Source organism: Geotrypetes seraphini, chromosome 8, assembly GCF_902459505.1.
Source record: "Geotrypetes seraphini chromosome 8, aGeoSer1.1, whole genome shotgun sequence".
Taxonomy (NCBI): Eukaryota; Metazoa; Chordata; class Amphibia; order Gymnophiona; family Dermophiidae; genus Geotrypetes; species Geotrypetes seraphini.
This window is the reverse complement of record NC_047091.1, coordinates 79,742,155-79,763,324: the sequence shown is the minus strand read 5'-3', so window position 1 is coordinate 79,763,324 and position 21,170 is coordinate 79,742,155. Positions and strand designations below refer to the sequence as shown.

Here is a 21,170-nt window from a genome sequence, read left to right as displayed (position 1 = left end):
CCTTCTTAGCGGCCGCTGCACACTGCTTCATTGTCATGTCCACCATTACCCCCAAGTCCCTTTCTTGGGTACTCTCATTTAATAACATCCTTCCCATTGTATAGTTGTACCTCGGGTTTCTGTTTCCCACATGTAATACTTTACATTTCTCAACGTTGAACTTCATCTGCCATCTCATCGCCCATTCCCCTAGTTTGTTCAAGTCACTTTGCAATTCTTCACAGTCCTCTTTAGTCCGAGCTCCACTAAATAGTTTGGTGTCGTCTACAAATTTTATTATTTCGCACTTCATCCCTGTTTCTAGATCATTTATGAATATATTAAATAGCAGCGGCCCGAGCACCGAGCCCTGCGGGACCCCACTCGTGACCCTCCTCCAGTCCGAGTAGTGGAACTTCACTCCTACCCTCTGTTTCCTACCCGCCAACCAGTTTCTGATTCATCTATGAGGAAAAAGGTAAACTGGAGACAATCCCGAAATCAGCTTAAAGCAGATACAGGAAAATTTGAATAATACTCTTGCCTCCAAAGGCAGCCAATGAAGTAAACAATAATATGGACTAATATGGTCGTTCTTTTTTAAACCAAAAATCAATCGAACAGCTGTATTCTGAATTATCCTTAATTTCCTTAGAATTTTTTTGGGTGCTCCTAAATAGATAATGTTACAATAGTCTAAAATAAATAAAACTAATGCCTGCACCAATAGTCTGAACGATAAAGGATCAAAATATTTTTTTATGGTTCTTAATTTCCACAATGTAAAAAAGCATTTTTGTGCCACTAAATTTGTGTGGTCTGCTTGTGTTAAATGTCGGTCTAGTGTGACTCCTAGAATTTTGACAGATTCATGACCATTAAGATGAAGCAATGAGTGTTATTTTGTCGTTGGGACTAGCCAAGAAAAGTTTGGTCTTTTCCGTATTGAGGGCTCCTTTTATCAAGCTGCACTAGCGATTTAACGTGTGTAATAGCGCAGGTTAAACCGCCGGTCGCGCTAGCCGCTAATGCCTGCCTTGAGCAGGCGGTAGTTTATTGGCCAGCATGGGGGTTAGCGCGTGATTAAAAGTCGCGCGCTAGCGCGGCTTGATAAAAGGAGCCCAGAGTTTCAGTTTGAAATTAATTGTCCACTGTTCTATCTGAGTCATAATAGAAGATATCTGGTTTAAAATTTCAGTGATAAAATTATTTAGAGGGATTAAAATAGAAATGTCATCTGCATATATATAAAATTTTACATTTAGGGGTCCTTTTATCAAGCCACGCTAGCGGGGTTAGTGCGTCGGACATTTCATCACGCGCTAACCCCTGCGGCAAGCAAAAAAACTAACGCCTGGTCAATGGAGGCGTTAGCGACAAGCGCGGCAGGCGGTGTAACGCGTGGTATTCCACACGTTAAACCCCTACCGCGCCTTGATAAAAGGACCCCTTCAACTCTGTAATAAATGTCCTAAAGGGGAAATTTAGATGTTGAATAAGGTAAGCGATAGCGGAGAACCTTGGAGCACACCAGATGGGTTGCTCCATGAATGTTATTCTTTCTTTTATTACTGTCAGTGGATTTTAGTGATGTTGGTAGTCCTTGGAGGGGGGAGGGGGAAGACATAGCAGTGTGGGAGACTGCCAGAAAGCTCGCTAGACTGCCATATGCCATTTTGATAATCCGCCGCTAAAATGCACGCAGGCTAAACCGTTGGAAAACAGTTTAGCAACGGCATTAAAGTTTTGAGAATCTGGCCCGAAGTGAGCATCCTAAACCTCTGTAGTCCGAGTGTGTGCTGGGGGGGGGGGGGGTGAGGCCTTGGCTGGCGGGAACATTGGGGAGGAGCAGGTACAGGTGAGAGTGCTGAGATGGGGCAGTGGTAGGTGGCAGCGCTGAAAGGGGATGCGCAGGAGTAGGTGAGAGTTTTGCAAGAGGATGGGGCAATAGTAGGTGGGAGGGTGGCAGAGAGGCAGTGGCAGGTGGGAATGCTGGAAGGAAATGAGTTGGGTGGAGCAAGTCATAGTGTAACGACGGGAGGGGGGACAGTGGCAGGTGAGAGCGCTGGGAGACGGGATCGCCGGGCGAGGACAGGGCAGTAGGGGGTAGGAATGCTGGGAGGGGATGGATCAGGGGCAGTTGAGAGCAGAACGGAAAGATGGAGCAGTGGTAGACGAGATTATGAAACAGAACCTACCTTACCCTTACCTACTTTGCAACTTGACTGCTGTGGTCAGTCCCGAGAGGGCGGAGACAGAGGTGGGCGCCGTCCCCTTTAAGAGGCGGAGAGCCAGAAAGGGGCGGGGCCTAGGGAACACGAGACGCCGGGACAAAGGGAGAAAGAAGGGAAAGGGCGGCCGGGACGGAGGGAGGTGCATGTGAAGCCGGGTTCGACAGTTGTGGATAAAGCGATCGGCTGCAGAACAAAGACAGCGCAGGAGAGGAGCCAGGCGCAGGACGAAGAGACAACCCCGGAGAGAGAGCAGCGGCAAGACAAAGACATAAGAAGGGCTTCGTTGAAGGACAGAGAGGCAGCCCGGGAGGGAGAATCCGAGGGCTGGAAAGAGACAGGGGGCTCCGGTAGATGGCAGCAATCGGCAGCCCGGAAAGTGGGGCGCACTCGCCCCGGGTGTACTTTGAGAGCCCGGGGGGCCCCGGGGAGGAGCCGGACGAGGGCCCCGTGCGGCGCCAGGGCAAAGTGACCGTCAAGTACGATCGCAAGGAGCTGCGCAAGAGACTCAACCTGGAGGAGTGGATCCTGGGCCAGTTGGTGCTACTCTACGACTGTCAGGTCAGAGATATACGACACCCCCCCCCCCCCTCCCTACACACACAGTAACATAGGGAGGGATTTCTTTAAGATGGGGGCAAAGTAATGCTCGAGTGGAGTAGAGTGGCAGCAGTGAGTGACAACGAAATCCTGGGGAGCAAATGCCCTCTGTCCCCTACACACCCGTATATTCCCCATCGTCCTTCACTGACAGGGACCCTGACAGGGACGGACCTACTTCATACTGAAAACCCCCCTCTCCTCCCCATCTTTGTTCCTGGGAAAGACTCCCCCTCCCACTCTGCTGCTGAGGAATGCCCTCTAGTACCGAGAAACTCTTTCTGATCTGTAAATGAACCCCCCCCCCCCCCCTCTTATTCTGGTACTAGAAAAAAAATGCCCATTATTCTTCCATGCTGGACCTGACTACTGGTGCTCGGGTGACCTACCCCATGCCTCTGTTATTTTCTTGACCATGCTTTTGATCCTAAAAATGTAAGCCTAGATTTGCTCCTCTCCCCCCAAAAAGGTAAATTTTGACTCTTAATATATCACACTGCCTCCAAAATCGGATAATCAGAAAAGACCAAGAGCTCTGTTCTTTTATTGCCAATAGTAATACCAGGTCAGGAACTCGCATCCATCTACAGCTCCATACTGTCAGCCCTACCCTCACACCATTAAACTATAACATCTCCATCACCACATCAGATTATCTTTCTCTACTTCCCCAGCTTTACCATCCCCCCTCATGATACAGATGGAGACTTTCCAAAGGAAATCAGAAGACTGACCAGAAAGTCATTTCCTGCCTTAGAGGGTATTTGTTATCTTTGGAAGATCAGGCGGGTGTCACCATGTCTACCCCCATCTCACAGGGCCTGCTGGAGGTTAGAAATCCATGGCTTGGAGTGCTGCTGTTCTCCACGTGTTTCTCATTCATTAAATGCAAACTGGGCTAGTCACTCCCCGCCCCCCCACACACACACCCCAGTACAGCTCACTCTAGGACTGATGACAGGGACTGGTTGCTCCTCATCTAAGCTTCCTACATGCAGACAAGAACAAGCTTACTGCCACTCTTCCCAACCCTTTCCTGTAGGTCTGGTTCCTGAAGCCAGTACCAAGATCAGCCATGTTCAGCCTCAGGGTCCAGCACTACCCCTTTGCATTGATATTGTTTTAAACTGGACCTGCAGAAACAGATGTGGTCACACCTCCCAGTAGTGATTCAAGTAACATATTTCTGAGGCCTGGGACTGAATGACAACAAATTGTTTTTGGTACTATAATTTGTAAATCCTATCAAGAAAAATTGTATAGATAGCACAGAATCGGTGACAGAACTAAGCTATGAGCCTCCTGCACTTTTATAATTTATCTAGTTCTGCCTTTAAATAAGAAACTTGCTTTGGTTTTCTACCATATTTCTGGGGAAGGCAAGGTGTGTTGTTATGTTGCATTGAGCTCCAGTGTCATAAGTAAAGAGAGAGAGAAACATCAATGATGGGAGAAAAAGACCAATTAAACTGTCAAAACTACCCAGTTTTATCTCACTGAGCAGGTTTCCCAGTTGTCAACAGTAGACCTTTGGTTCCATGTAAGGTATCGCATCATATCTAAATCGATGGCCATGCAAAATCCACACCATGTCACAATGCACCATCTGAGACTTCATCATGGTACACCAGTTGGAGAAGAAGGCTAAATTCAGACTGTGATATCACAGATGCTGGATTGTGACATCACTGGAGAGGACCAGGCAGAAGACGGCAAAAGTTGAGGAGAGACTGGCAGACACCTAGCTTTTATTTAAAAAAATCTCTTGGGACAGATTGGGAAAGGGATCATAGAATAAGAGCAGCGGGAGAGACATGGGAGGAGGGAATCGCAAGCGTTGCTTCTGTCTCTTACTCTGCTTTCCAAGCCACTCAGAGGCTTCTTTCATGTGTGTTCACATCTATCTCAGTAATTCACATTTTCCAGATTATCGCAGCTGCTGTATGGGGAAGTGTGAACAGTGAGGGAGGAGGCTGAGTTGCTGTCGGCACAGGTTTTGGTGGGGGGAAGGGAGCATTCCATTGTGTGGAAACTGTATTCTCTTTCCTAAAACCCTCATCGCTCTCAAATCTCAAACGAATAGGATTCTCTTGCTTCTCAGACTTGATCAGGTTGGGATGTTAGATGTGTTTCCTGGAGCCCATAACCATCTTTGCCTTCTTTGACAAGCGTTCCAGGATAAAGTTTATAAAAGAGGTAACATTTAAAGCCCGTTCCTCTTTACGGGTGTCAAGAGACCATACTGAAGCTTCATTAGAGATCTAGTGTCTTTACCTACTGTGTGTGTCCTGTGGTGGAATGGTAGGTTAGTGTGGCGGGCACGCCTTGCTGCAGTAAGGAGGAACCTACAAATTATTTATAAAGCATTATATATTTATCATCTTTTATTTATATAGCACTCTTAACCAAAGTGAATTCACAAATAGTAATTATACAACAGTTTTCAGTCTGAAGGTCAAAGCCAGTGTTGCCAAGGTCAAAGCCAGTATTAGCAAACTGAGGGAAAGGGAGACAGTAACCCTTTCCTAAGGATGAGGATCTGCAGAGCTGGAGATTAGAACCTAAGGCACAGGCGGGATAGTGACTCATCCCAGTGTCACACATATAATTGGTGGTAGAGAAGTTCAGTTCCAGATTTGGATTTCATGAGCAAAGGGAAGTCCCCAGTATTGACTGGTATGGCTGTTCTTTTATTCCAATGAGAAAAAAAGGGGAAAATAATTCCACACACACACAAAAAAATACGGAAAAAACAGTACCTGGATATTTCAGAAGCTAATATAAAAGTCCAAAAATCCACCAAGGTGTATGAAATCTTTATTAAAAATCCAAGTGAAAGTTAGGCAGATATGTATGATGATAAAGAATATACAGTACAGCAAATTTGCAGGAACCCAACACAGTCTGTGTTTTAGCTATATTAACCTTCCTCAGGAGTCCATATATCTTGAGAACACAAATGCAAATAAAGCAAAAATGCTCTGATAGTTCTGGTTATACGGAAAATATGCACTGCACTGCTACCACAGTAAAACTGAAAAAAGTATATTACCTGTAAACTGCCTTTAAAACTGTTGGCGCTTATGTCGTCGCAAGCACACTGTTTTAAAGGTAGTTCACGGTAGTTATACGGAAAATATACACTGCACTGCTACCACAGTAAAGCTGAAAAAGTATACTATCACAGCATTTTTGCTTTATTTGCATTTGTTCTGTTCTCAAGATACATGGACTCCTGAGGAAGGCTAGTATAGCCGAAACATGGACCGTGTTAGGTTCTTGCATTTTTGCTGTATTTTGTTTATCATCATACATATCTGCCTAACTTTCATTTGGATTTTGAATAAAGATTTTATACACCTTTGTGGATTTTTGGACTTTTATATTAGCTCCTGAACCATCCATGTACACTGTTTTTTGAACTTTTCAGCTCTTGTTTCAGACACCTGAGAATTCAGACTGACTAAGGCAGGGGTGTCCAATGTCGGTCCTCGAGGGCCGCAATCCAGTCGGGTTTTCAGGATTTCCCCAATGAATATGCATGAGATCTATTAGCATACAATGAAAGCAGTGCATGCAAATAGACCTCTTGTATATTCATTGGGGAAATCCTGAAAATCCGACTGGACTGCGGCCCTCGAGGACCGACATTGGGCACCCCTGGACTAAGGGATTCACTAAGGCCACCGATCAAGTCCCGACCACTTTGTGACCACTTAGCGATCCGATTTCCCTCCGACCCGATTCACTAACCTCTTGGCCGATCAAGTTTCAAGTTTTAAGTTTCAAGTTTTATTAAATTTGATAAATCGCTTATTACATACTAAGTGAGTAATAATTAAAAATATGTTATATACAACCTTAAGAAGAGGGGTAAGATCCTATCCACGCATGCAAATGAGGGGAAACGGCATGTAATAAATTCACTAATAAAAAACTTGAACACCGACTGGGCTGGCCGATCAACAAACAAGTGACTGCTGGGGACCAGTTGCTCACGTCGTTTCCGACTGCATCTCCTGCTGTCTGCCCCAATTGCCGCCCTGCTTTCTCTGCCCCCGACTCTCCTGCTTTCTCTGCCCCCGACTCTCCTGCTTTCTTTGCCCCCCGACTCTCCTGCTTTCTCTGCCCCCCGACTCTCCTGCTTTCTCTGCCCCCCGACTCTCCTGCTTTCTCTGCCCCCCGACTCTCCTGCTTTCTCTGCCCCCGACTCTCCTGCTTTCTCTGCCCCCCGACTCTCCTGCTTTCTCTGCCCCGACTCTCCTGCTTTCTCTGCCCCCCGACTCTCCTGCTTTCTCTGCCCCCCGACTCTCCTGCTTTCTCTGCCCCCCGACTCTCCTGCTTTCTCTGCCCCCCGACTCTCCTGCTTTCTCTGCCCCCCGACTCTCCTGCTTTCTCTGCCCCTGACTCTCCTGCTTTCTCTGCCCCCCGACTCTCCTGCTTTCTCTGCCCCCCGACTCTCCTGCTTTCTCTGCCCCCCGCCTCTCCTGCTTTCTCTGCCCCCCGACTCTCCTGCTTTCTCTGCCCCCCGACTCTCCTGCTTTCTCTGCCCCCGACTCCCCTGCTTTCTTTGCCCCGATCGTCGCCCTGCTTCAGCCCCAATCACCGCCCTGCTTCAGCCCCGACTTTCCTGCTCTCTCTGCCCCGATCGCCACCCTGCTTCTGCTCCGACTCTCCTGCTCTCTCTGCCCCCACTTTCCAGCTCTCTGCCCCGAGCACCGCCCTGCTTCTGCCCCGACTCTCCTGGCCTTCCCCAGCGGGTTTAAAGCGGGTTAAAACTATGGGCTCGCTGTAAAAAGTAAAGTTTTAAAAAAAGGCTGCTGCTCTGTAAGCATGCGCAGACCATCTACAGATGATCTGCGCATGCATTGGAATTGCTAGTCAACGATCCGTGCAGTCAGTTGGGGGCGTGATTCCGAGCGTCCTCATTTGCATGAGGATGCTTCGTGAATCAGCCCCCTGCTCACTGATATCAGATCCAATCCGTGGGCTTAGTGAATCTAGCCCTTAGTTTTTATGTATTTCACTGGAAGAGTCCAGTAGTGCTGATATTCCACGAGGTTTGTGCCCTTTTTCCTTTGTTAATCTAGTGCTGGAAGTGAGGATCAGAAGAAGATAAGGGGTGTTGACCTGGAAAGAGCTTTTGGCCCAGCAGCATTCCTGTGGAAGGAAGAAGGGAGGGGGAGATGAGAACTGCCTCCCCCTCCCCTTTCCCCTGCCAACAGCCAACTCAGAGCCTACTCCTAGGGGAGCCAGAAAGACTGTTGCAAGAAGGGCAAGAAAAGAGACTCCACAAACACTGACTGTCATTCCAAACTCATTACAAATTGAGGAGTTTCAGATAAGCTAAGATTCAGCAGGCCTCGTTACAGCATTATGTCATATCCTGTGGCCAGGCTCTAGAAACTTAACATGAACAGAGATGGCACTGACCAGCATCAGAAACCAGGAACTGTGTGATTTTTCTTTTATGTATTTTGTAATTCTTTTTTTTCCCCAGTTCTTTATTATTTTGGCAACACCAAAAGTTTTTTGATTTTGCAAACAGATGAGTCCTCTTAGATAGGAAACCATCCATAGGTGATGGGCTCAGAATTTAGCAGAATCCATTACACCTAGGCAGTCCAATGTGGGGTATGAAATTCTGTCCTAAGGCAGATGAGTGTGTATTTTCCGTTAAGGAGGAGAGAAAGGACATCAGAGGAATGAGTATGGGAAAGAGGTCTATTTCTATCACTTTTTTGTGTGTTTGTGTTCAATATCTGGGCTCAGTACCTCCTGAAACCTCATCCATGTTAATCATTCCCTTTCTGTTGGCAGGAGGAAGAGATCCCAGAGCTGGAGATCGATGTTGATGAGCTACTGGACATGGAGACTGATGAGGAGAGAGGCGCACGAGTCAAGGTGAGTGTGGTCATGTGCTGTAGCAGGTGTGTTTCAGGGAGTGGCACAGGAAGGACGTGGCAGAGGGTAAAGGGCACAGAGGATGATACAGGTCTGAGCGACTGCCTTTTATCCTCTGGAAGGGAGTAGCCATTGAGCCCTGAAGCTTTCACCATAATGACAGACTTGGAAGGTTACAGACCACAGAATGAATCACTCTGTGTCAGTGTAATATCTGTAATTACAGACAGAAACCGTGCAAAGTCAGCCTTTCCCCTTAATGTCTCCCTCTTTCTGTAGAGCTTCTGTTTTTTTTTATTTAATCAATAAACACTGAAAAACACCCTCTTCCTCCTCCATCAGGGTCTCTCCCACACTGTTGTCTGGCTCCTCTACCTGTTGGCTCTGCTGCTGGATTTTCTCTGTAGCTCTGTCCTTTTGAGTTATGTGGGTGCCTGCACCCCCACATTCTTCTTGTGAGAAAAGAAAAGGGTAATATTATACTGTACAGTGGTGCTAAGTTTTCAATCTGCCTCTTCCCCAAAGAGCTTACAATCTAGATGGGTACCCAAGGTAATGGGTGATAGTGATTTGCCCAAAGCCACAGTGAGTGTCAGTGGTAGAAATGTTTGAACCCTAGCTGCCCTAGTTTTCAGTCTGTTACTCTAATCAGTGCCTGAGCCACACCCAGGCAATCAGGTTTTCAGGGTATTTATAATGAAGATAGTATATGCAGATTTCTCTTGTATATTTACTGTAGATATCCTGAAAACCAGATTGGTTGGGTGTGGCATGAGGAAGTGGCCTAATTGTTTAGATTGGGAGTTTCAACTAGACATGGCCCAAATTCAGAAATGTCCGAAGCTGTGTGGAAAACAGCAGCAAAGCTGGGAAATAAGGACTAGACAACAATGTCATCAAAGACCCTGTCAAGGTCATCATTTAAAGGGGTGGGGACCTTGAGCCTATCTGAAGTAGAGAGTTGTGCGGTGACAGAAATCCCCTCCGTCCCTGCCAGAATCCCATGCATCTCTGCCCGTACCCCCATAAAGGTTGCCTGTCCCCATAAAAAGCAGCAATGACTTCTGACAGGATCATCAATTCCACAGTTTCATTTGTGTTTGCGCTGTTGTTTTCCTTGTGGAATCTTTTTGGTGGAACCCTTGTTTTGTTTTCTGTTCAGGTAATCTAATATAATAAAACCCTAAGCCGCGCATGTGCACTCTTACCTGTGTGCACTGTAGGTTCCCACAGGTAGGAGTGCGCATGCGCAGCTTAGGGTTTTGTCGGCTTCAGGCGGCGCAGCGGCTGTCGGCAGCTGTCGGCGGAGGGCACACGTGAGGTAAGGGATGCTGCTGGACAGGGGAAAAGACGAGGGGTGGGGGAGAAAAAGGAAGGGAGGCCTACTGCTGGACGGGGGAGCAGGAAAGAGGTGCTGATGGACAGGGAAAAAGATGTGGGGGGGAGAAAAGGAAGGGAGGCCTACTGCTGGACAGGGGGACAGGAAAGAGGTGCTGCTGGACAGGGGGGAGATTAAAAAAGGGAGAAGGGCTGCTGCTGGATAAGGGGAGCAGTGAAGGGGTGGTGGTGGACACAGGGAAGGTAAAAGAAAGGGAGAATGGGTGGACAGCCGAGGAAAAGAAAGACAGAAATACAGAAAGCGGCTAAGGAGAGAGAGAGAGAGAGAAAGAAATAAGACAGACACACACAAATATATTCTAGCACCCGTTAATGTAACGGGCTATAAGACTAGTTAACTTATAAACCCCCTCTTTTACTAAGGTGTGCTAGCTGATTTAGTGTGCGGTAAATGCTTACGTGTCCATTATATTCTATGGACACGTTAGCATTTAGCGTGCTCTAAATCAGCTAGCACACCTTAGTAAAAGAGGAGGCTTATAAGTTAATTACCCGAACAGAAAACAAAAAAAGGGTTCCACCAAAGAGATTCCACAAGGAAAACAACAGCACAAACAAAAAAGAAACTGTGGAGTTGATGATCCCGATGACATTTTTATTTGAAAAGGTGGTCCCATGCCATTGTCTATAAATTCCAAGAAGAGCATGGCTAAAAAAAAAAAAAGAGAAAGCTGAGGGGGAGATAAGCAAAAGAGTAAGGGCGCCTTTTACGAAGGTGCACTACCGGTTTTAGCACATGCAGAAGATTAGCAAGCGCTAGCTGAAAATCTACCGCCTGCTTAAAAGGAGGCAGTAGCGGCTAGCGCACGCTATTCTGTGCGTTAAGGCCCCGAACGCAGCTTCGTAAAAGGAGCCCTAAATGCTGGAGTTTTGGTCAAATGGGTATCGGCACTGGGTGGACAGAATGCATATGGTGTCAGGTCAAAAGTGCACCGGGACAAAGGCACGAGCAGACAACTGAGCGCAGCGCGGAGGCGCATGCCGAAGAAAAAGACTGTTTTTAGGGGCTATGATGGGGGGGAACCCCCCCCACTTTACTTAATACAGATCGCACCGCGTTGTGGGGGGTTTGGGGGGTTGTAACCCCCCACATTTTACTGAAAACTTAACTTTTTCCCTGTTTTTAGGGAAAAAATTATGTTTTCACTAAAATGTGGGGGGTTACAACCCCCCAAACCCCCCCCCAACGCCGCTGCGATATGTATTAAGTAAAGTGGGGGGGGGGGCTCCCCAACAAAAACCCCCGTCGCAGCCCCTAAAAACAGTCTTTTTCTTCGGCGCACGCCTCCGTCTTGTGCTCAGTTGTCGGCGCGCGCCTTTGTCTTCCGCGTTACTGTCTATGAACCAATGCATATATCCACACATGTACGATAGCTACACAGACCAGAATTCCATCCTATGTACAGATATATCAGTATACAATCAAACCAGCACTAATTTTTTTTTTTTGTGGACAAGACAGTTGTCACCAGCACACACTCTTGTGCATCCAGTGTGCTCAGCCAACTTGCAAACTATTTGTTTACAACATTGAGAAGCAAGATGTTTAAGTTGTGTTTAGGTAACCATGCACTACTGAGCTTTTAGCTCATAACACTAATGCAAGGTCACTATATGAGTTCTGGGCTTACTACTGTTATTGTTACCACCTTGAGAAATTTGGGATGTGGAGAGAGAAGATCTTCATTTTAGTTTTACCATGATCTGGCATTGTATGAGTTTTAAAGTGCTAAAATGAAGGCAAATCTGGGAAGCACTGTACAATGGATGCTTTACCGGCCGCTAGTTTCTACTTTTAGATAATTTAGCAAGTTATCAACAAAGGCTGACGTCTGATAATCACCAAAATCTGAAATATCACAGCTCCTCCAACTCCTCAAAATCTTCCGAGGCTTTTCTTTTGGCGAGAGCAAAGTCTTTCGAAAAGCGTTTGAAATATTTCTTTTAAAATGCAAAATTTTATTTATTCGCCATGTGAAATATTTAAAGAATGACAAGATAAAAAGGTTATGTGCCCAGCAAAGTGAAAGAAATGCATACTGGTTAAAGGTAGGGGCCCCTTACTTGGAAAATCCCAAGATGGTTTATTTTTACTTTCTCCTCGTGTAATAGCAATTGTTATTCATTAAACTACCTGTTCTTAAACGCCATTACGTTATCTAAGACTTCAGACGATCCTCCTCATCCTGCCCTGTGCTCTTTTCCCTACAAATGATCTTCTCTACTCACAGTTGAAGACAGGTCTGCAGCAACACTATTTCCTGGACAGATCACTAAATATATCCTCTATCTTCCCGCTCTAGCCTTGCCGACCAATCAGCAAGCAAGGCTAGAGCAAGGCTGAAAGACCAGTCCGGCACCGCGGCGGCCATGCTGAGCAGTGAGCTCAGCATGCACACAGCTGAAAGCCTTGCTTACTATTCCCGCCGCGCCATGCCGCTGGACCAATCAGCAAGGCTCAGCATGGCCGCTGCGGTGCTGGACTGATCTCTCAGCTGCATCGCCAGAATTTAGGTAGGCCCCTGGAAGTAGAACCCCATTTCTATCCCTATGGGCCAGGGGGTCCCTGTGGGAATCCCATTGATTGGGGGGAATCCCTGCGGGACCCGCAGGATTCCCCTGATCCCCGTTCCCATGCAGACCTCTAATCTGAAGTTAAAGAAGTCCATAGCTCCCCCCCCCAAAAAAAAAAAAACAAACAAACCCAAACAAACCTTTGGCTCTAGACTTGGTAAAGGGACAACTAAAAAAAAAAATTAATCACATTGTGGTGTCTTCTGTCTCCTCCAAACATCTCTTCTGCTGTCTTCTAATGCTGACTCCTGTCCTTGGCACAAATCTAGCATTTTTTCTCCTGCCTGTGGTTTATCAACTCCCACCCACCCACACCTGGCACTGGTTTACCTTAAAGTTAGTCTTTTGTTGATCCCTAGCAATAGCAATATTATAAATAGCAGTGTCTGAGGCCTGATTTAAAACTCTGACCAATCTTGCCCATGCAGAAACAGGAAGTGATGTCAGAGGTGGCAGGATATACCAGAGGGAAAGCTTTGAAGCAGGATGCAGGCAGTGTATGTGCAACCATACCACTGCCAGGGATCAACAAAAGACCACATTTAATGTAGACGGGCAGGTGGGAAGGGGGTACCAGATGGCAAACCCTGGGTGGGGGGAGGGAAGTGAGCAAGTTCAGATCTATGAGCAGAATTGGAGAGACCACCAGTCAAAGCTATTGCTGAGGCTATGAGCTCCAGCAACCGTGAAAAGAGCTTGGTGTTCACCACCAAGTTTTATGTCGCTTCTCATCTTATGTTTATCATGCTAAGCTGCCATCCTATGTTTTGTCATGCCTCGGCATGCTGTGTCACACAGTGCCATGTTTGTTATGTTATATTTTACCATGCTTTGTTATGTATGTAAACTTGTAACCCGTTCTGAGCTCTCCTGGGAGAACGGGATAATAGACTTGGGGGGGGTAGAAAAGGAAGGCTGTAAAAGGGAGAGATGTTGGATCTGTAGGTGGGAGGGAGGGAGATTATCAATCAGCCCTTTAGGGAAGAGGGATGGGATTTGATATACCGTCTTTCTATGGTTACAATCAAAGGGTTTATATATGTACAGATCCTTATTTTGTACCTGGCATAATAGAAGGTTAAGTGACTTGCCGAGAGTCTCAAGAAGCCGCAGTGGGAAATACATAAATGAAATACTTTGGAATCATGCAATTAATCATGATTAAAATTTTTAATCAAAATGCAGCCCTAACTTATATATCTTACAACATGGAATTAATACCAAATACTTTATTTTCTAATGACTTATAAGTATCATGTTTGTGAGTGCCTGCGAATCTCTTCTTCTTCCCGTTTATGTATGTGTGCCTCTCCCTCCCTCCTTTCTAATAATCCCTAGGGCAGAGAAGCAGGTGCCATATGATCCCTAGAGGCAGGCCTGCTGTGTACACAGCCTCCAGTGATATTCTTCCCTTACCTCCTCTCATGTTCTCTGGGTTTCTCTCCTTTTTTCTAGGAGCTGTTGGTCGACTGTTACAAACCCACAGAGGTAAGAAATTCTCTGTCACCTAGGGTGAGATGTGTGGAGTTTGACAAGGTACTGCTGGCGCCTGAACAAGACTTTTAAATTAGCAAAATTACACACATGATCAAACAAGTTCTCACACTTTTCTTCAGTACACACACCCCATCCTTTCTCACCTGCCTCCTCATCCTGTTTATCACACTTTCACTAGTTCACTGCTGATACCCTTAGGTTGTAAGGCTGCTCTTTGCTTTGGCCTTCATGTCTCTGTCTTGTCCGACAGGATGTTCTAGAGCAGTGGTCTCAAACTCGCGGCCCAGGGGCCCGCCAGGTACTATTTTGAGGCCCTCAGTATGTTTATCATAATCACAAAAGTAAAATAAAACAGTTTCTTGATCATATGTCTCTAGCTATAAATTACAATATTATTATTAAGAACATAAGAATTTCCGCTGCCCAGCAGTCCGCTCATGCGGTGGCCCTCAGGTCAAAAACCAGTGCTCTAAATGAGTCCAGCCTCACCTGCGTCCGTTCCAGTTTAGCAGGAACTTGTCCAACTTTGTCTTGAATCCCTGGAGGGTGTTTTCTCCTATAACAGACTTTGGAAGAGCGTTCCAGTTGTCTACCACTCTCTGGGTGAAGAAGAACTTCCTTATGTTTGTACGGAATCTATCCCCTTTCAGCTTTAGAGTGCCCTCTCGTTCTTCCTACCTTGGAGAGGGTGAACAATCTGTTTTTATCTACTAAGTCTATTCCCTTCAGTATCTTGAATGTTTCGATCATGTCCCCTCTCAGTCTCCTCTTTTCAAGGAAGAAGAGGCCCAGTTTCTCCAATCTCTCACATAAAACCTATCCAGCACAAACAAATCCCAACCAAATATCTAACACTCTATTTACCCTTAGATCTCTCTAATACTCTTTTATCTATCAAACGTTATCTAAAACCCATAATTTCACCCTATTCTTATCTCCTAAAGACCTCCACTTACCTTTGGTAACTCTTTATCCAATGTTTATTACCTTAAAAAATTCTATGTCATCGCTTATTCTATTCCTTTTAATTTGAATGTAATTCTTGTTTTTAGTTTGAATGTAATCCGCCTTGAACCGCAAGGTAATGGCGGAATAGAAATCACTAATGTAATGTAATGTAATGTATGGCAACTCCTCCAGCCCCTTAACCATCTCAGTCGCTCTTCTCTGGATTCTTTTGAGTAGTACCGTGTCCTTCTTCAAGTACGGCGACCAGTGCTGGATGCAGTACTCCAGGTGAGGGCGCACCATGGCTAGGTACGGTGGCATGATAACCTCCGATCTGTTCGTGATCCCCTTCTTTATCATTCCTAGTATTCTATTCGCCCTATTCACTGCCACCGCGCAGATGGCTTCATCGACTTGTCGATCAGAACTCCCAAGTCTCTTTCCTGGAAGGTCTCTAAGTACCGCCCTGGACATCCTGTATTTGTGCATGAAATTTTTGTTACCAACATGCATCACTTGAACCTCATTTGCCATGTCGATGCCTATTTCTCGAGCTTGGTTATGTCACATTGCAGATCTTCGCAATCCCCTCGCATCCTCACTAGTCTGAATAACTTCGTATCGTCTGCAAATTTAATCACCTCACTTGTCGTACCAATGTCCAGGGCGTTTATGAAGATGTTGAAGAGCACGGGTTCAAGCACAGAGCCCTGCGGCACTCCACTGGTGATGCTCTTCCAGTCCAAATATTGTCCATTTACTCCCACTCTCTGTTTCCTATGCTCCAGCCAGTTTTTAATCCACATGAGTATTTCACCTTCGATTTCATGGCTTGCAATTTTCTGAAGTAGTTGTTCATGTGGAACCTTGTCAAGCACCTTCTGAAAATCCAGATATACAATGTCGACCAGGTCGCCCTTATCTATCTGCCTGTTTACTCCCTCAAAGAAGTGCAGCAAATTTGTCAAACACGATCTGCCTTTGCTGAAACCGTGCTGACTGGTCCTCATCAGCCTGTGTCTGTCAAGACTTAGCCAAAAGGAAAGATTTATAAACTATAAAGAATTTTACCTCATGCAAAATTGTCATTTCTTTAATAAGACATTAACTATTTTTTTCTGAGGCCCTCCAAGTACCTACAAATCCAAAATGTGGCCCTGCAAATTTTTTGAGTTTGAGACCATTGTGCTAGAGCTATGCAAGGGAAGAACCCCCTTGAGCAAGGCAACTTTATGAGCTCCTTAAACATAGTGATGCCTTCTTAGGGCTTCTGCCTTTTCCTTAGCTGAGCCAGAAGAATGGAATCATTTGCTTAATGATTTAATAATGATGGCTACTTTATTTTTCCAAGCTTTTGGGACAGAGTAATTGTAAGTACTATGAAGCAGGTTTTGGTCTTTTTCAAGCACATATATATATTTGAATATATACTATCCTAAAACCCAACTGCCTGTTTTTTTGGTGTGAGTTTTTTGTTGTTTTTTTTTTAATTTTTTTGCAATGGCACAGACATTTTGCATGTATTACACACGCAAAATATCTGGCCCATTAAAAAGAAAAAAAGCCGGCAGAAGCCCTGATGGTAGTGACAGGAGGCTGCTTTTCCTGTCACGGCTCTGCCCTGACTCAATTGCTCACTGAGCGATTGAGTCAGTGAGTTTGCATGCAAATGATTTGCAACTCCGTGCAAATAATTTGCATGCAAAAAATATAGTGAATCAATCGCCGTTTCAAAATCAACCAGAGAATCAGCCAACAGCGATTGAATTGTTATCGTTAGTGAATCTGGGCCTTAATTAGGCTGCTCCTTCCACTGAAACAGCAAGGGAAGTCTGTGAAGCAGGCTTGAAGTGCATTAAGTTGTGTAGTAAAGGAGAGAGGGGTAGTCTCTAGAAACTGAGGGCTAGATTCACTAAAGATAGCGACTCAGTCAATGTTGGCCGATTTTCCAACAGTGATTGATACTGTCAAGTTTGCATGCAAATGATTTGCACGGAGGTGCAAATCATTTGCTTGCAAACCCACCGACTCAATCACTCAGTGAGCGATTGACACATGCACAAAGCCCTAACAGTAGTGACAGGGGAAGCAGCCTCCTTTCACTGCTGTCAGGGTTTCTGCTTTTTTATGGAACAGATGTTCTGCGTGACTTAAACACACACCGTCTGTCCCATTAAAAAAGTCCCCCCCTGCTAGCACCCCTGAACCCCAAAAAGATGGCAGGAGGGATTCCCACTCCCTCCTGCCACCGGAGGCCTCCCTCCCCCTCCAGGCCCCCTTGTCCCGTGCCTTAAAGTTGTGAGCAGGAGGTACTGAAAACACCTCCTGCTCCTCTCTTTGCGACGGCACTGGGTCTTAGGCCCCCTCACCCGTGCATCATGTGATGCATAGGGAGGGGCCTAAGGCCCTGATTGGCTCTTCCCTTGGGAAGGGTCTGAGGCGTTTGAGCCAATCATGGACTTCCTATTTTTTTTATGGGGCAGTTATTTTGCATGTGTAATACATGCAAAATATCTGTGCCATTGAAAAAAAAAGAAAAAACAGGTAGACCTGGTCTACAGCAATCGGGTTTCAGGATCAGTGAAACCCGATGGTAACTAGCCAAATAATGTAAGTGAATCAATCGCTTGGCTATTTTCCATGGGGTTTTACTAATTTGCATGGCCAGATCGGAAAATGTGCGTCGAGGGGAAAAAAACACACGGTAGACCTTTTAGAAAATCAGGTCGGTTAGCAATGATTGTCTCTAAACCTGTGAAAACAGGTTTAGTGACGATCGCTGATTTTAGTGAATCTAGCCCTGAGTGAATTTTGGCACCGAAACCAGCCCAAAATCAGTTTTCAATTGAAAATGCTGGTTCTTGTGTCCCTGTAGGGCTCCCCTCCCCCCCCCCCCTGAAAAGGAGCAAACAACTGCCCCTCCCCCTGAACAGGAGCAGGCTCCACCTACTCCTCCCACACAAAATTGGCTTGACTCAAGTTTCTTTCTCAAATGCCCCATGGGCTTACTGTCTCTGTTGTCAAAATAGTTGCTGCGCCCTCTAGTAGCATTCTCACAGCAGCCATTTTGAAATTGTAACCAAGGGGAGATTGCTCCTGCATGGACTACACCAGTATTTCTCAACATGTGTAAGGGTATGTGGGGTTACGTGGCCTGGCCACCGCCAGGGATCCATCCCTTACCCACCCACCCGCTACTGAAGCTGCTGCCGGGGATCCCTCCTTGCCTGCCTGTCTGCCAGCCTGCTGCACTCCCCCCCTCCCGAAGCTGACCCTGTTACTTTGTTGGACTGGCTCCCTCCTCCCCCAGCAGCACTCCGTACAGAAACACAGGCAGCAACTCACATGCTGCGTAGCTGACCCAAACCTTCTCTCCGACGTCAGAGGGAAGGCTTGTGGGCCAGCCATGTGCAGCGTGTGAATCGCTGTATGCACTATCCCTGCACGGAGTTACTGCTGGGATGGATGGAGCAAGTCCGGCTCCAACGAAGTAACGGTTGGCTTCAGGGGTGGGTGTTAGTACAGCGGGCCAGCAGACAGACAGGCAGGGATGGATCCCCGGCAGCAGCTTCAACCGCATCGCTTGTGGCTTCTGTGGATGGGTTGGCTTCAAGGGGGGAGGGTGGATGGGGTAGGCAGGGATCCCCAGTGTGCGACTTAATTTTGGGACAAAGCTGGAAGGCAGGGGGGGGCATGAACTCTACACAGAAGAAAGGGAAGGGGCGTGAACATTGAACATCGAAGGGAGGGAATAGAAAGGGAGAATTGATGGGAATAAGTGTGAGTGAGAGATGGTGCACATGGGGAAAGGAAGAAAGGAAAATTGGGCACAGAGAGAGGAGTGAGGTAGAGATGCATGGGGAATAGAATAATGAGAGGGAGAAATCTTGGATATGTTGGTGGAGAGGGAACAGATGGATAGATTGAAGGGGATTGCAAGGGGGAGGAATGTTGGACATAGTGATGGAGGGAGAAATGTGGCATTGTGCTGAAGAGGGGTGATAGAAGGAGAAATGGGCAAGGAGCTGTTGGACAGTGGTGAAAAATGCTGCACATAATCTGAGGGATAAGAGAGGGAGAAATGTTGAACTCATGGAGGGACAGAGAGAGATATGTTGATTGGGGAAGGAAATGAGGTGAGGAGGGGAGTAAGCGTGCAGGAGGCAGAAAGAAAGAAATATTGGATGCACAGTCAGAAGGAAGTGCAACCAGAGACTCATAAAATCACCAGCCAACAAAGGTAGGAAAAATGATTTTATTTTCAATTTAGTGATCAAAATGTGTCAGTTTTGTGAATTTATATGTGCTGTCTATATTTTGCTTTATATTTGTCTATTTTTCTATACTTGTTACTGATTGCACATTTTTAAGTCATCTGCCTTGACCGCTTTGAAAACCTCCCCAAATATAAATAATTAAAATTTCTCTGCATACAGTCTGTTTTTAATTTTTAATTTTGCGTTACTTTTATGTATTAATAAGATATTGTGTATATATGAAAAATGGATGGGAGAAATTGTGTTACAATTAGTACTATTATTATGGGGATGGGGTCAGGGGTGAAGCTTGGGTAGGGGTGGGGTGGAGCTTGGGCAGGGGTACTCTGTTGGTATTTGTTAGGCTTAGGGGGTACTTGGCTTGAAGAAGTTGAGAAACACTGGACTACATCACTAAACCATCAGGGACTCCATGGTAGGCCCAGCAGCTACCTCTGTTCAGAGGAGGGGAGGATAAGAGAGTGGAGGCTGCTAGTGTTTGGGGGCAGGACCAGTTTTGTTTTTGGTTGTTTTGTAGCAGTCTCACTATGGGAATAGCCGTGAGCACAGCTGGACAGGACCGAGGAGCATTAACTTTGCTTATCCTTTTCCTTGTTCCAGGCCTTTGTGAAAGACCTTTTAGACAAAATACGTGGGATGCAGAAACTGAGCACTCCACAGAAGAAGTGACAGCAGGATGGGGAAGGAGACAGCCGGACTGCTAGCCAGTGGAAGTAGGGCTATAAGAGGTGCCATGAAAAGTGGTGGCACTGAAACTTATGGATCATAGCAAGAACAAAGAATGAACTTGGGAGGAAGAATCAAAGGAGCAGGGCCTTCATCCAGTCTGGCTTGTTCCTCCTGACCTTCAGTGTTGGATCAGAGGTCAAATACATACTGGCCATAAGTACCTTGGACACGCTCGTTCTACTGCATTGAGAGTGCTAGCTTGACTTCTAGCCCTCTGAGAGCACTGGCATTTTTACCAATCCCCATCTTCCCTCTCAATCTAGCTCTTTTTTTTAATTCTACCAAACTTTTTTATATATATGGTAACTAGATTATTTTGGTGGTGTTTCTAAATAAAAAATAAAAAGACTGTTGTTTCCTCCAGATTTAAAAAGTATTAGTGTAGAGGGAGACTTAACAGTGGAAGAGGTTGATCCAAGCAAAGTGGAATATATGTAAATGACTTAATATTCTAGTCCATATCTTCTAAAAAGCTGAGCATATTAATTGGGGTTTATAAATGTCCATCTGTTGATGAAATAGACTGTAAAATGCTAAACAGATATTAGAAAGGTTACAAAACACAATAATAGATTTAATTATCCTGTTACTGATTGCTTGACTCTAATCATGGCATATCAGGGAATGTTTCTAGATGCAACAAATGATTGCTTCATGGAGCAACTTGTCCTAGAATCAGCAAAGGGTATAACTACTTTAGTTCTAGCTCTTACTGGCATGTAGGACCTGGTGTAAGGCATAACAGTGGTGGAGCTGCTTAGCAATAACAATTGCAACATTAAATTTGACATGGTCACAAAAGGGAGAATAAAACTACTATGCTAATGTATTACTTTAGAAAGCATGCCTAGGAGGAAATATTTTTCACTCAATTAATAGTTAAGCTATGGGATATGATAAAAGCAGTTGCTGTATTTTTCGCTCCATAAGATACACTTTCTTCCCCCCAAAAAGTGGGCAGAAATAAGGGTGCGTCTTATGAAACGAATATTTTTTAAAAACCCAACCCGGCGGTACCTTTAAATGTTGGAGG

General features: G+C 45.7%; 1 protein-coding gene across 1 annotated transcript; it reads left to right on the top strand.

Annotated features, from left to right (window-relative positions):
• Positions 1-2,273: 2,273 nt before the first annotated feature.
• On the top strand, positions 2,274-20,486 carry PPP1R14B (protein phosphatase 1 regulatory inhibitor subunit 14B). Its single transcript, XM_033953916.1, has 4 exons — positions 2,274-2,771; positions 8,631-8,714; positions 14,142-14,174; positions 20,009-20,486. The coding sequence occupies exons 1-4, from the start codon at positions 2,565-2,567 to the stop codon at positions 20,075-20,077; spliced, it is 393 nt and encodes a 130-aa protein (XP_033809807.1). The 5' UTR covers positions 2,274-2,564; the 3' UTR covers positions 20,078-20,486.
• The last annotated feature ends 684 nt before the right edge of the window (positions 20,487-21,170 follow it).